At 45.6% G+C, this 14,821-nt stretch overlaps 1 protein-coding gene across 1 annotated transcript in view; it reads left to right on the forward strand.

The window, feature by feature from the left end:
- Positions 1–14,116, forward strand: part of GPT2 (glutamic--pyruvic transaminase 2) — a 26,564-nt gene extending 12,448 nt beyond the window's left edge. Inside the window, exons 3-11 of the mRNA XM_081924057.1 lie at positions 724–832; positions 5,282–5,415; positions 8,121–8,364; positions 8,796–8,875; positions 8,960–9,096; positions 11,482–11,656; positions 12,030–12,185; positions 12,780–12,892; positions 13,018–14,116. Of these exons, the coding sequence (XP_081780183.1) occupies positions 724–832; positions 5,282–5,415; positions 8,121–8,364; positions 8,796–8,875; positions 8,960–9,096; positions 11,482–11,656; positions 12,030–12,185; positions 12,780–12,892; positions 13,018–13,108 (1,239 nt within the window). The 3' untranslated portion in view covers positions 13,109–14,116. The remainder of the gene's footprint in view (positions 1–723; positions 833–5,281; positions 5,416–8,120; positions 8,365–8,795; positions 8,876–8,959; positions 9,097–11,481; positions 11,657–12,029; positions 12,186–12,779; positions 12,893–13,017) is intronic.
- Positions 14,117–14,821: the final 705 nt, after the last annotated feature.

The following is a 14,821-nucleotide window of genomic DNA, read 5'->3' on the forward strand; positions in this document are numbered from 1 at the left end:
CTCAAGGTTTTCCTCTTCCCATTTTACCCTCACAACAGCCCTGTAAGGTAGGCTGGGCTGAAAGATAGTGAATGGCCCAAGGTCCCCCAGTGAGCTTCATGGCCAAGTGTGGATTTGAACCCTGGTCTCCCAGACCCTAGTCCAGCAGTCTTAACCACTACACCCCACGGGTTCTTTTGCAAACTGGAGAAGTTGCTGTTGGAACCACACACAAATATCTCTCCACCGAGCACAAACCACAGCCTATGCTACAATAGAAGCACTTCAAGCCCAGTTTGAGTTGGAGGAGGAACTCTGTTGGCACCAGGGAAAGCCTCTGCAGTTGTATGTGTGTGTCCTTGTGGATGCCACATTGCTGATCTCTGCCCTAAGACAAGGGCAAGCAGCTACCACCCTCAAAACACACGCACACCCTGATCTCTGAAAAACTGCTTGTGTTAGCATTAAGGCCCTGGTGCCTATTGATCAGCTGCCATTGATCACTCTGGAGCTGCCAGACTTTACTGGCAAATCCTAAGGGACTTTTTGGGGTTTTTTTTAATGACCTTTCTGACTTAAAAACTAAGCAGCGGTCTTCATTTGAAACTTACCAGGTACTTGAGGTAATGGAGGAAGGTTGAAAAATGATGTTTTAAAATAGAACAAGGAATGTTCAGTAGCAGTGAGGTTTTTTCATGTTTGAAAACCAGTTTTTGTGTGCTTTGTTTTTTCTCAACCATGTAGGTAGTTGCACTTTGTACGTACCCAAACCTGTTGGACAGCCCAAGCTTCCCAGAGGACTCTAAGAAGAGAGCGAGACGGATCTTGCAGGGTTGCGGAGGGAACAGCTTAGGTACTCCTCTCATATTACTAATTTAATTTAAATTCTAGATCTTCTACAGCAATGGTTTTAATTATGGGGTGTTAGTATATAGCCATATTTCTTTGGGCTTTTAAAGAAAGGAGAAGATCCAGATCATTTTTTCCATGCACATTTTATCAATGTGCATGCCTTTTCTTACCCAACCTTCCACAATCTGCACACCAGTTTTGGTAGCGTTGACAACTTTGTGTATTTTCTTTCCTGGGCCTCATTCGCACCATGCATTTACATCAGTATTGTACTACTTTAAATAGCTGTGACTTCCCCCCAAAAGGCTGCTGGGAACTGTAGTTGGTTAAGGGTGCTGAGAATTGTTAGGGGACCCCTATTCCCCTTTCACAGAGTTCCCATTGACAGAGTTCCCTGGGGCGGAGAGATGAATTGTTAAGCCACTCTGGAAAGTGGCGGAATTACTTCTGAAAGCTTTGTGGGACGCTGTACATAGTTGCATCATGTATCCGACTCCTCTTTCCTATTCTTTGTTTTCTTGCAGACCAAAAAGCCTTTTAGGCTCAAGCCATGTTCAGATTAATTAACTTTCCTGCAAACAGGAAAATCAGGCAAAACAGAATTCCCATTGTATAGAGTGCTCAAGCCTGTCCTCCTTAGGAATAGGGAGCCCAAGTAAATATGAGGCCAACAATACTGTCTTATGCACATCTCAATAGTGAGTCCTGCTGGGTTCAAAGATGACTCAATCTCAGGGGCTCACTCTTACATGCATTTAAGTTCTCAATCCCAGCCTGGTTTATTGGGAAGTAAGTCCCACTGGTTTCCACGTGACTTATTCCCAAACAGGTGTACATAAAATTGCAGCCTAATTTAACCCAGTGCCATAATTCCCCCCCCCCCAAGGAAAAGTTAAGAGAAATTGTGTTTATGCTGCTGTTATCTAGGTACAGTAGTGCTTTGGTTGTAGGGTATGACTGAGAACTACAGAATCTGACAGCCTTTATTACTTCCTTTCCAGGCAGGAAAAGAGCGTTATTATGGCATGACTAAAGGCATAATTAAAATAAAAGAGCTGTTCCCTAATTTTTTTGTGATAAGTGCCTATTTGACATTTGGCAAGACCAATCAAAATCAAGGGCGAGGGATGTACGGTCACTTGCATTAGATAGCATTCAGTGCTGCTCCCTGTTTCCTTTGAACATTTTTATATTGTTCTGAGGCTCAGCCATCCCCAACCTAGTGCCCTTTAAATGCTGTGGACTACAGTTCCCATTGGCCCCAGCCAGCATGACCATTGCTTGGGGCTGGTGGGAGTTGAAGTCCAAAATTGTTGGGGCAGCCTGTATGTTTGCCTTGCTTGTTCTTCGAGGTTGTGCTTGGCCTCGTTCCTTTCTGTTGACTGCTTTCCTTTTCATGAAATCACTTGAAGGCTTTTTGTGCATTAACAGACTGGGCTGTAGGAGCCAGCCAATCCGGAATCCATTCACGACTTGTGAAAAGCAACAAGCACAAAGCAGAGTTGTCATTGAATAAAGGATACATTCACGCTTGGGTATTCCCAGTGTAAATGCGGCTAATTGCCCAAGGTCTGTTTGCACCATTAACTCCTTTTACATACTGTGAAATCAGCACCAGCCCAAATTTGAGTTTTGCCTGGATTGGGATATGTGAACATACCCTTTCAGATTCTGTTATCTTCAGAATTTCAACCTAGATTTCTTATTTTTCAGATGGGAACATGTGAAGTTCCCTTATACTGAATCAGACACATTGGTCCATCCAGCTCAGTATTGTCTACACCAGTTGGCAGAGGAATTCTGGGTTTTCAGTTAGGGGACAACTCCCAGCTCCAGCTGGAGATGCTGGGGATTGAACCTGGGACCTTGCATCCCTCTCTCTCTCTCTCTCTCTCTCTCTCTCTCTCTCTCTCTCACACACACACACACACACACACACACACACACACACACATACACACACACCACTTTCTTGTGTGATTTCACATAGCGGCCATATTCTCTCAAATACAGGATTCATGGGGAAGGTCAGTTGCATTAATTATTTCCATCTGATCATTGTCCAAACAGAGTACAAAGGTAGGGTGGGAAAGACTCAAATTTGGCTCCACCAATTTGGTTCCGGGATTCACATGCATACTACAGTCAAATGAGATCACACCATAGGGAAGTGACTTTCTCACCTCTCTCTCTCTCTCTCTCTCTCTCTCTCTCTCTCTCTCTCTCTCTCTCTCTCTGTGTGTGTGTGTGTGTGTGTGTGTGTGTTAGGCAGCCTTGAATTCTGACCAGCAGCTCTGCTCTTAGTTTGGCATGTGACATTTTTATTCATTTATTTTGCATTTCCCAGCGCTTTGATGGCCTTCAATGTATCTCACTGCAAAAATATCTTTTAAAACCATTATAAAAGAATGTTAGCAGCTTACAATAGGCTCGCTTCTAATGGCTTACAATCCTGCCTATTCTGAACATTGCTATTTGTTTTTTTATAAAACCAAAACCAAAAGGACCATTTCCAGATCAGCACAACCCCCAACCCACAGCGATTTTTGTTTTCAGTGAAGCAGAAACGACATTGCAGCTGCTGCTTTTTCCTGATGTAAGTACTTTGTGTGCTAGTCTACTTACTCCTGAAGGAGCAGAGCAGCATGTAACATTTTTTGAAAGCACACTGATAAGCAGACATGTTGTGTCTTGAAGACCAGGATGTGCTCAGAAACCTTGGCATTGGACAAGTGGTGAAGGTTCATAAGTTCTATGTGGGTTTGTTTGTTTTGTCCTATCTCCCATGAGAGATAAGAGCCAACTTCTAAGACTGCTACCTGCGTCTGGAGAATGCCTGAACAGTAATTTCTTAATGAGATACAGCAAGAAAATTTAAAAGCTGCACATTAAATACTCCCTGTTGCTCAACAGTAAATCTGAACTTCAATAACCTTGGCCAGTTGGCAGATAAAATCCTCTGCTGGGCTGATTTTAAGTAGCCACGTAGCAAATGCCTGCTTTTGTGTTCTCTGTCCTTCCACTCCCACTCGTGCACAACTTCCTAGACCATAAAGATTTGCCTAATATTGATTCAATTTTGAAACTAGTTTAACTAGATCTATAAGGAAGTGCGACTGTGTGAGAGGGAAGCCAGCCAGTTCCCATCTCTTTGCTGTGTAATGAGGAGTCTTGTCTGACCCAAGGGAAAAAAGCAAAAGTTTTCTTCACAAGGAAGTTTCTAGTCCCTGTAATGCTAGAAACTGGTAGGTAGCAGCCTTAGCTCTGCTAGTATCACAGGCACACTACTTGAATGCAGAGTCTCAGTTAGTTAGTTCCTGTACAAACCCATCCTAGTACCACAAGTACAGTGGTACCTCGGGTTACATACGCTTCAGGTTACAGACTCAGCTAACCCAGAAATATTACCTCGGGTTAAGAAGTTTGCTTCAGGATGAGAACAGAAATTGTGCTCCGGCAGCACGGCGGCAGCAGGAGGCCCCATTAGCTAAAGTGGTCTTCAGGTTAAGAACGGACCTCCGGAACAAATTAAATACTTAACCCAAGGTACCACTGTATTGTGTGTGGTAAGTGTTGTGCTTGGTACTAAAAAGCAGGTCTTTCATCCTAGGCTGGCTGTGCTCACAAAAGAAAGGAAAGACTTGCAGCCTCCTTCGAGATTAATTGAAGGTACAGTATTAGGACTCATGGTTGATAGAGAAGGAAGAGACAAGTACGCAGCTTATTGAATGCATTCTGCTATGGAGACTGCAGGGCCTTCTTAGCTATAAGTAGGCTGCTGGATGAGTTGATCTGCATCTCTCAGGCATGTGCTCATAATTGATTTGGTAGTAAAGGTGACGCAGAGAGTTAACACGGAAGAGCCGTTGTTGCAGCTCTTCCTACTAGGAAAACCTACCCATGCATTTGAAAACGGGTAAGCAGAAGAGCCACTTGCACAAGTGTGATTAGAATTGCCTCTGACTCTAAACATTTCAAAGGGAAAGAAATGGGCCGGTAGTAGGGATAGGCAAACTTGTCAATTTCAAGTTTTCTCATGGTTTTTAATTTCTCATTTTTTACACTTAAGTTTGGTTCTCCACATTACCATTATCTGTTAGGTGTTTTTTTAAAGTCATCAGGAAAATTTATCAGCATTTTTGTGCGAATCTTTCCTCTTATTTATTTTTGTATGCAGTTTTGCCTAATACCCCCTCTTCTTTTTGCAAGTAGTTTTTCCTAATATAGCTTTGGCCTGTTTTCACTAATATTTTTATGAGTGTTTTTTTGTTTTTTGTTTGTTTTAGTAAACACTACCTGGCTGGGGAGCTGCATTGCAAAATTCAGAGTGGATTTAGAAGGGTGGCTGAGTTTTGTCCTGGACATCTCAGTGACAAACCTGTTCTGGGATTGCAAATGTTTCTGCTTGTCTGTGTGCAAATCTCTAATGATGACCCCATTTCCTTTACAGGTTCCTACAGTGCCAGCCAAGGGGTGAACTGTATCCGTGAAGATGTTGCAGCCTACATTGAGCGACGGGACGGAGGCGTTCCTGCAGATCCAGAGAACATATACCTGACCACGGGAGCTAGCGACGGTATTGCTGTATGTTTTGTTTTTTAATATATTATTGTTCTTATGATAGTGTGGTTCGGTGGTTAGTGTCAGACTAGGACCTGTGAGCCCAGGGTTCAAGTTCCCACTCAGCTATCAAGCTCCCTTGGTGACCTTGGGCCAGTCACTGTCTCTCAGCCTAACCTACATCACAGGGTTGTTGTGGGGATTAAGTGGCAGGGGGAGAACCTTCCCTTCAGCTCCTTGCAGCAAAGGTGGGATAAAACTGCAGTAAAATCATTATATTTATATTTTTTATATTTATATCCCTTCTTTCCTCCAAGGAACTTGTGGTAGTATATATGTTTTATCGTCATAACATGATAAATAATAGGCTGAGACTGGCCTGAGGTCACCCAGTGAGTTTCGTATTTGAATGCTGGTGGCCAGGGCCCTAGCCCAGAAGTGGAGCACCTCAGGCCCAGAGGCTGAGTGGGCTCTTCCAGGCCTCTCTGTTTTGCCCTCAGGCCTCATGCTCTCTCCCATCATGCCCTCCTCAAGTATTTTTTGCCTGGTTGGAATGCACTCTTAAACTCTGATGACGCCTCCTACTTCCCTGGACAGAGGACAGAGAGGGGTGTGTGAGTATGTGTAGACGTTAGCCTACTGTACAAAGGAAAAATTTACATTCATTGCTCCACCCATTATTATTTTTTGCCTCGGTCCCTGCTCAGCACTGATATGTGGCCCTGGAAGGTTGCCCAGAAGGAACTGCATCCCTCAGGCTTAAAAAGTTTCTCTGTCCTAGTCCAGTCTTCTAACGTCTACACCCCACTAGCTCTAGACATTGAGACCCCAAGCTGGGTGTACTCTGACCATATAAAATGCAAACCTATTGTTTGGCATGAGTGGCATAGCCTGAGTGAATGTACTGTACATAAATCCCTAGATTCCTATAATAGTAGAGTTGGAAGGGACCACGAAGGCCATCTGGTCCAACCCCTTGCAATGCAGGAATCTTTTGCCCATGGTGCTGAGATTAAGAGTCTCACGCTCTGCCGAGCTATACTTGGACAGCACACGTTACTCTGACAGCTACTTCTGAGCTTCTGCAGGGTTTGAATATTTGTTTTGCAGTTGTCCGGAGAGAAAAGAGGAGATGAAGGGGGGAAGGAATATAGAAGCAGCCATACAAGGAATGAGATGGACAAAGAAATATTCCTAGTTTTGAAATTTCTAGCCGTGGCCTTCATACGGTGCAGAAGTGCACGGGCGTTCCTCTCTCTGTTTATGATCATTCCCCCCCCCCCATATAATTGCTTCAGTTCTTTGTCTCTCTGGCCCCAGGCATTTCAAGGGAATGAAAGCTTCTATGTCAGGACCTGTTCATGTGGAGGCCCTGCTTGCAAGGTTTCTCTCTCTGAAAAACAAGATCAAGGCCCTGTTTGTGTGTCAGTGGCCTGGATTGATCTAACAACTAAAACGAGAACCGTTGGGGGGGGGGACTGATTTTGTTCAGCACATTGAGGGGGAAATTCCTTTATTCTGTAAACTAATGCTCTTCAACCTTGGGTCCCCTATCATTCCTGACCATTGCCTAAACTCTCTGCAGATGGTGTGAGTTGTATAGGGACCCATGGTTAAAGGACATAACGCATAGTTAAACATGCTGCAAGATCTCCTCCCCCAGACCTCGCCCCCTTCCCTCCCACTAGCATTGGCAACCCAAGTGGGTGAAATAGTGCCAGTGCAATATTTGTTGACCTTCAGCAGGAAACCCACCTCGGCTTCAGTATCTATAGGGTGGCGTAGGTTTGCTGCAAATGGGGAGTCTGTCAATATGAACTGTCAACTTTGAAATCCTACACCCCACTCCCCCATCCTGCTTATACATTCAGGCATTTTGGCTGCCTTGCAAAAAAAAAAACCTTAATGAAAATGCCATCGCCTGGCACCGTTTGGTATTGCAGCACTGTTGGGCCCGCAGTTTTATTGATTCACCCAGTGTTCTTGGCCTCTGGGTTGGCAGCGGATCGAGGTGGACTACTGGCTGCTTATGTAAAGCTTTGCCAGAAACGGCACACATCTCTGTACTTGGCCGCACTGGCTCCTTTTCTTCTTGGAGAAGCAGGAATTGCTTCTTTAGATTCATTATCCCTAAAAGCCAGCAATTAATCAAATTCAGCGGGAGCTCAGTGGTGGATCATTATTTTGGAGGGTTTGGCATGGCCTGTGCCCATCCAAGCCAGCAAGAGAGTTCAAAGCCAAGCAAAAACACCCCCAGGAGAGGGCAAAGGAGGGTCAGTGAGGGGGTGTGGCTTGGGGAGTGTTCCGAGGGGCAGATAGTATTTGGCCCCTGGGGCTGAGGTTCCCCCATCTCTGCTCTGTGTTCCAAATATAAAAAGAACCTGGTTGGATCAGACCAAAGTTCCACCTGTAACTTAGTGGGGGAGCATGTGCTTTGTAAGCAGAAGATCCCTGGTCCATTTACCAGGTGGGGCTGGGACAAACCCCTGTCTTAAATCCTGGAGGGCTGCTGAAAATCAGTGTAGACAACCCCTAACTAGATGAAGCACAGGGCTTATTATACTGCCCTTCCCCAAACACTCTTGGTTTTTCAAACACCCTCAAGAATAAATTCAAGCACTTTTTATAAAAGCCTGCAAAATATTGTTATAATGTTGACACTTTCTTTTATTTGTTTAGGGAAGAAATGGAACACAAACTTGTTAAATAACCTTTCCCTCCCCCTCCAGACTATTCTAAAGATCCTTGTCTCAGGGGGTGGAAGATCCCGAACTGGAGTGATGATCCCAATCCCCCAGTATCCCTTGTATTCAGCTGCTATATCGGAATTGGATGCCATTCAGATCAACTATTACCTTGACGAAGAGAACTGTTGGGCCCTAAACGTCAATGAACTACGCCGTTCCTTGAATGAAGCCAAAACATACTGCAATCCAAAGGTTCTCTGCATCATCAACCCTGGAAATCCCACAGGTTTGCAGAACTCCTCTTTGTGAAGACATTTTTCCTTCTCTAATGACTTTTCACCCACCTGCCCATCAAGTGACATCAGTGGTGATGTTAGGCAATGGGCAGGACGACAGCTTTTCATCCTGCCTTGGCTGCATGCCAGGGCAGCAGAATTAAATCCTCGCTGGTGAGGGACCTTTGCAAAAGTCCCTTTGAAGCAGCTGTGTGCTTCTCTTTTAATGGAGGGGAGGGGGGGAGAAGCAAGGAGTCTCTCCTCCCCCATCACTTACTTAGAGAAGCATGGAGCTGCTTCAATGAGCATTTTTGCAAAGGGCTTTAAAACAGAACACACACATACTTTATTTTTGTTCTGGGATTGAAAGATTACAGATTTATTGCTTACAGATTTTTTATGAATCAGAGCTCTCTGTTTTCTCCCCCACCTCCTAATTTAGGTCAGGTTCAAAACAGAAAATGCATTGAAGATGTGATCCACTTTGCCTGGGAAGAGAAGTTGTTCCTTCTAGCTGATGAGGTAGTAAAAGCATTAAATTGCAGGCCACATCTTTTACTTTGTTCATAAACAAAGAATACATGTGCCTTTTTCTGCTGGCTACAGGTTTATCAAGATAATGTCTACTCGGAGAGCTGTCAGTTTCACTCCTTCAAAAAGATCCTTTATGAGATGGGACCAGATTACTGTAACAATGTGGAGCTTGCTTCTTTTCATTCTACCTCTAAAGGATACATGGGCGAGTAAGTTTTCGTAGTGCCTCCTTTTTTTTCTTGACTGTGTCCTGGTTCTCGTATCTCAATAAGCTGGAGCTTTGTTTCTCTAGTCCACCCAACCATGCTGACTCCCAGAGAGGAGTTTCTACCCTCTATGCTCCCTGCTGGGCTATTGAGGTCAGTGCAGGATGGGGTCTTGCCAAATCAACTTCACCCTCTTCTCATGACACTAGAATTTGGGGGTATTCAATGAAGCCGAATGTTCGAAGATTCAGGGCAGACAGAAGCAGCATCTTAGATGTTTCTCCCCTCCATAAGTAGTGATGGTACCAACTGGCTGCGGTGACTATGTTCATCCTCCACTGTTGAAGCCCCTGAATGCCAGTTGCTAGGAATCACAAGCAGGTGGCATGTGCTTCCTGGCACCCTTTCAGACTACAGTTCCCAGGATTCTTTGGGGCAGCCGTGTGTGTTAAATGTATGGCGGTCTGCAGCTATGCACCTACATAGGCCTAGGACCCTCGTACCTACGGGACTGCCTCTCCTGGTATGTCCCACAGAGGACCTTATGGTCTTCAAACAAAAACATCTTGGAGGTCCAGGGCCACAGAGAGGTTAGGCTGACCTCAACCAGAGCCAGGGCTTTTTTGGCTGTGGCTCCAATCTGGTGGAACGCTCTGTCACAAGAGACTAGGGCCCTGCAGGACTGCAGGACAAGACACAACTCTTCCACCAGGTCTTTGGCCAAGGCACATCCTGACCCCCTCCTTTGGTAATCTTCACAGAACTCTAGCTCAGTGGTTGCCATTAATCTGATTTGAATTGGTTTTATAATGAAATGATTTTAGAATGTTGTATCATTTTAATGTTGTTAGCCGCTCTGAGCCCGGCTTTGGCTGGGGAGGGCGGGATATAAATAAAATTTTATTATTATTATTATTTATTACATGTAAAGGACTTCACCCCCACCATCCCACTTTATTCTGTTTACTCTTTCCCCTCTTTACTTTTCAAAAAAGTAAATTGTGTTTTTATTTTTAAAAGGCTTGTCCATTTTACTGAGCTACAGTAAAAAAGATAGAGAGAATTCATAACATCTTTGGCTGTACAGATGCCACTCCAGCTGCTTCATGACAGCCCAGTAAAGGTGCTAATGACCTCCACATACCAATTGACATCTGCTGTACTCTCCAGATGTTGCTGGGTTGCAGCTCCCAGCATCCCTAGCCCATCAGCTGGGGCTGCTGGGAGTTGGAGTCCAACAGGGCAATGCATTGGGACCCCCCCCCTTTGGCTTGAGATTTGTCCCTCTTGTGTTCTAAAATTCAACGCTTCCTTGAGGTTTTATACTAGTGGACTGATTTTATTTTAAGATTTTTCTACCCTGCCTTTCAATCAAATAATGTTCAAGATGTTGAGAAGCAACAGGTGGCATGTACCGTATTTTTCGCACCATAGGGCGCACCGGACCATAGGGCGCACCCAGTTTTTTGGGGGGGAAATAAAGGGGAAAAAATTATTTCCCCCCCCCCCCCAGGCGCGGGGCTGGGGCGGGGGAAGCTCGAGCTTCCCCCGACCCCAGCCCCCAAACAGGCAGCTCTCCGCAAGCAGCGGGAGCGCTCCCGCTGCTTGCGGAGAGGTCCGCGAAGCCTGGACGCGCTGAGCTCAGCGCGCCCAGGCTTCGGCATGCAGGCACCTCTCCGCAAGCAGCGGGAGCGTTCCCGCTGCTTGCGGAGAGGTCCGCGAAGCCTGGACGCGCTGAGCTCAGCGCGCCCAGGCTTCGGCATGCAGGCACCTCTCCGCAAGCAGCGGGAGCGTTCCCGCTGCTTGCGGAGAGGTCCGCGAAGCCTGGACGCGCTGAGCTCAGCGCGCCCAGGCTTCGGCATGCAGGCACCTCTCCGCAAGCAGCGGGAGCGTTCCCGCTGCTTGCGGAGAGGTCCGCGAAGCCTGGACGCGCTGAGCTCAGCGCGCCCAGGCTTCGGCATGCAGGCACCTCTCCGCAAGCAGCGGGAGCGTTCCCGCTGCTTGCGGAGAGGTCCGCGAAGCCTGGACGCGCTGAGCTCAGCGCGCCCAGGCTTCGGCATGCAGGCAACTCTCCGCAAGCAGCGGGAGCCCAGCGCTGGGCTCCCGCTGCTTGCGGAGAGGTGTGCGAAGCCTGGAGAGCTGAGGGGTCGGTGCGCACCGACCCCTCTCACTCTCCAGGCTTCAGCGAAAGCCTGCATTCGCACCATAGGACGCACACACATTTCCCCACACACATTGGAGGGGAAAAAGTGCGTCCTATGGTGCGAAAAATACGGTAATACATGCAATGCTATCAACATCCTGAGAGTTTCAGAATGTGTTGTTTTTTCTCCTTTCCTATTTTTCTATTCGCTACCCCCACCCTCCTGGCTATCCCATTTGTCTCAGGTGTGGCTACAGAGGCGGCTACATGGAGGTGATTAACTTGCACCCAGATATTAAAGGGCAACTTGTGAAGCTTCTGTCAGTCCGTCTTTGTCCGCCGGTCTCAGGCCAAGCAGCCATGGATATTGTCGTGAATCCTCCTGTACCTGGGGAGGAATCCTATGCACAGTTCATCAAGGTGTGTGTGTGTCTACATCTACCTTGTGCAGTAATAACAAGAGAATCAGAATGACAAGTATCAGAGGGAAGCTAAAGTGATACCTGCATCTCCTGAATCCGCATGCAGATTCTTATATTCAGTGCTGGGATACACAACACTTCACCAAAGCTCCCTTTGCACACATCTGTTAAACTAAGGTGGTTTGGTTGCTCGGCAGGGTGGGGTGGGAGGGGGATGACAGAAGGCCTAGGAAGTTTAGAAAGTGGAGGGCTCTGCTCAGAAGTTTTGAGAAGCAGCACCCTAAGGAAGAGAGGAACTGCAAGGCAATTTCTGTGATACATAGTTCCTTTGCCTTTGGTGTGACGTTGCTGTGTGTTTCCCCTCAAATCAGGAAAAAGAGTCTGTCTTGAACAACCTCGCCAAAAAAGCCAAACTGACAGAAGACATGTTCAACCAAGTACCGGGGATCCACTGCAACCCTCTTCAGGGGGCCATGTATGCTTTCCCACGAATCTTCATCCCTTCCAAGGCCATCGAGGCAGCAAAGGTGAGACTTCTCCCCAACCGCTGCTATTACTTTTGCTGCAGCTGTACAATTGTTGCCATTCCAGTTTTGGAGGAGCCATTCTCCAGGCCAGGGGAGCTTTGATGCTTCTCTGGAGCTGCTGTACTGGTTTGGGGAGACATCAGTACTTTTTTTACAGGAGCTAAATTGAATTTTCCTGAAGCTCCATTACTCAACAGGGGTGGCGTGTCCTGGATTTGCAGGATCTCATCTTGGGCCATCTGTAGCACACTAGTATGATTATATTCCTACCCTTCGATATTGGTCCTTTATCAATAATAATGTTTATGGAAACATTGTGGTGAACACACCACCCGTCTGATTCATGTCTGTCAAACAGCTGTTAAAGAAACACAGGGACAAGTTGACAGTCCCTGGTGTGACCAACTTTAGCTTTGCCAGATAGATGAACAGATAAAAGTATTTGGAAGCATCCTTTTTTATAATGAAAGGAACATAACTGCATAGATAGACTAGCTGGCTGCTGAGGTTTCTTGTAGCTCTATGATTCCATGAAAATGGGACTTGCTATTCACTCTCTAGTTTCTAATTATTACATCGTTTTTATTTCTGCAGGTTCATAAAATGGCTCCCGACATGTTCTACTGTATGAAACTTCTGGAGGAAACAGGGATCTGTGTTGTTCCTGGAAGTGGCTTTGGCCAAAGAGAAGGCACTTACCACTTTAGGTACAGGGTTGACAAAGCATGCTGCAGTGTTAGCAGCTGAATTAAATTTTCTTTCTTTTTGATGACATGGTCTCCATGCTTCTAAAAGTCATTTTATAATACTTTTTTTCCTCCTGTTTCCCCAGGATGACCATTCTCCCTCCGGTAGAGAAGCTAAAGATCTTGCTGGAGAAAGTGAAAGACTTCCACATAAAGTTTCTCAAAGAGTACTCTTAAGCAAAATTACGACTCTCTTCTGCTCTCGCTCTCTCTTTCCAGAGTAAATCTGGGAAATCCAAACAAAGCTGTGAGGGGAAAATGTTCTTTGTCTTCTTTTAATCAATCAAATCCACACTAGAACGGCTAGAGCCCAGCTATGAAATTTGTGTACCTCCAGCCTGAGTGTGTACTGTTGCTTTAATTTCATGGAAAGAAATGGAAATAAGGGCAAGAATTGGGGGGCGGGGGAAAGAGTGCCTTGACTCAATTGTTATTTCTTAGCTTGTGTGGCTGGCTGGTCTGATGAAAAAAAAAAAGATAGCAATAGCTCCAATAATTCTCATCGAGAATTTCCCTATTTCAAAACAGCAACCCTACAAAATTTACCTTTGGTCTTAAATATGAAAGCAAAATTTAACTAAGCTGGCAATTGAGTGTCAATAAACACCCTTCTATAGAATAAAAAAAAATCCCTTACTTTGTGTATTTTAACGAGGCATCCCCTTCTATCTTCCATTATATTTTAAAAGCTGCATGCTTCCAGTAAATTGGGTATAATATGGTTTGTGTAAACTGTTGTGCGGTTCTCCTTGGCCTAAGCAAGGCTGCAACAGATACATTTTGTGGTGGATGTCCTGTTCAGACTCAACATTTGAGCACTATGCCATGCTGTGGGCATTAGGCATGTCATTCCTTTCTGTTTCAGGATTTAAGAAATGCCCCAAATTTATTCTCTGAGAACCTAGTGAACCCAGACTAGACTGCCCCAGCATGTGAACTGATGCCAGTCATGGTCTTTGCATGGAAAAGAATCACAAGTATGAGCTAAATAAATAAAATTGAGAGCCTATAAGAGGGAGGCGTGGAACTGCTATAATCAGGACACAGAACTATCCTCCTTTCATTTGGCTAGGTGCTGCTTTAGAATGTAGATATTGAGTAAATTAGCTAAGCAAAGGAGACGCTTCTTAGCTATAAATTGGAATGCGCCTCATCATGGTAGCAAATCAATACAAGATGCCGATACCAGAGGGAGCATTTTCCTATGTGCGAAATGATCTGCCAATTTTGTTCAACAACATACTCTGCAAAAAAGAAGCATATTTTGATCACTGACCGATAATAATAAAGTCCAAAGTTGAAGGAATGTGGAAATGCCACAGTGAGAAAGGGTCCAATCTGGTAGTATAATCTTGCCTAAATGTTCAGTCCCCTCTCAGGGCTGCTATTTCAACCTGAACAGGCAACTGGAAGTTCTGTTTCTTTTGTTTCTAACCTCAGAAAGACAGGGATTTTCTCCAAGGTATGTCACATGGGCTGAGTTTCTCTTCTAATAAGTAGAAGTGAAAAATGAGAGGGCAAGGTGGCCAGTAGGCTATTTAGCATGGCTAACCAGAGTGGAGTGGACTGCCTGAGTGCTACTATCGCCCAGGTTCATGACACTTTGCTCTCCTACAGTAGATCTAAGAGTCTCCCATGTTGGTTCAGCTGGGCTTCATTTTACGATACAGTGTGAAAGTACCATTTCCTCCCCCATTAATCCATCTCAGTCTTGAACATAAATAGGGGTGCCAATTTCAATATTGGGGGAGCAGGTAAGCCCTGCCACACATAATCACATGATGCAGCGCATGCACATCATTTGAATGGCAATGCCTATCAACTTGGGGGGTGGCCCCCTCGAATATTTTATTGTGGGGGAGCAAAGGCCCCTCGGCCCCTAGGAATTGG

The sequence above is a fragment of the Podarcis melisellensis genome, assembly GCF_964234715.1.
Source record: "Podarcis melisellensis genome assembly, chromosome: 8".
NCBI classification, from domain to species: domain Eukaryota; kingdom Metazoa; phylum Chordata; class Lepidosauria; order Squamata; family Lacertidae; genus Podarcis; species Podarcis melisellensis.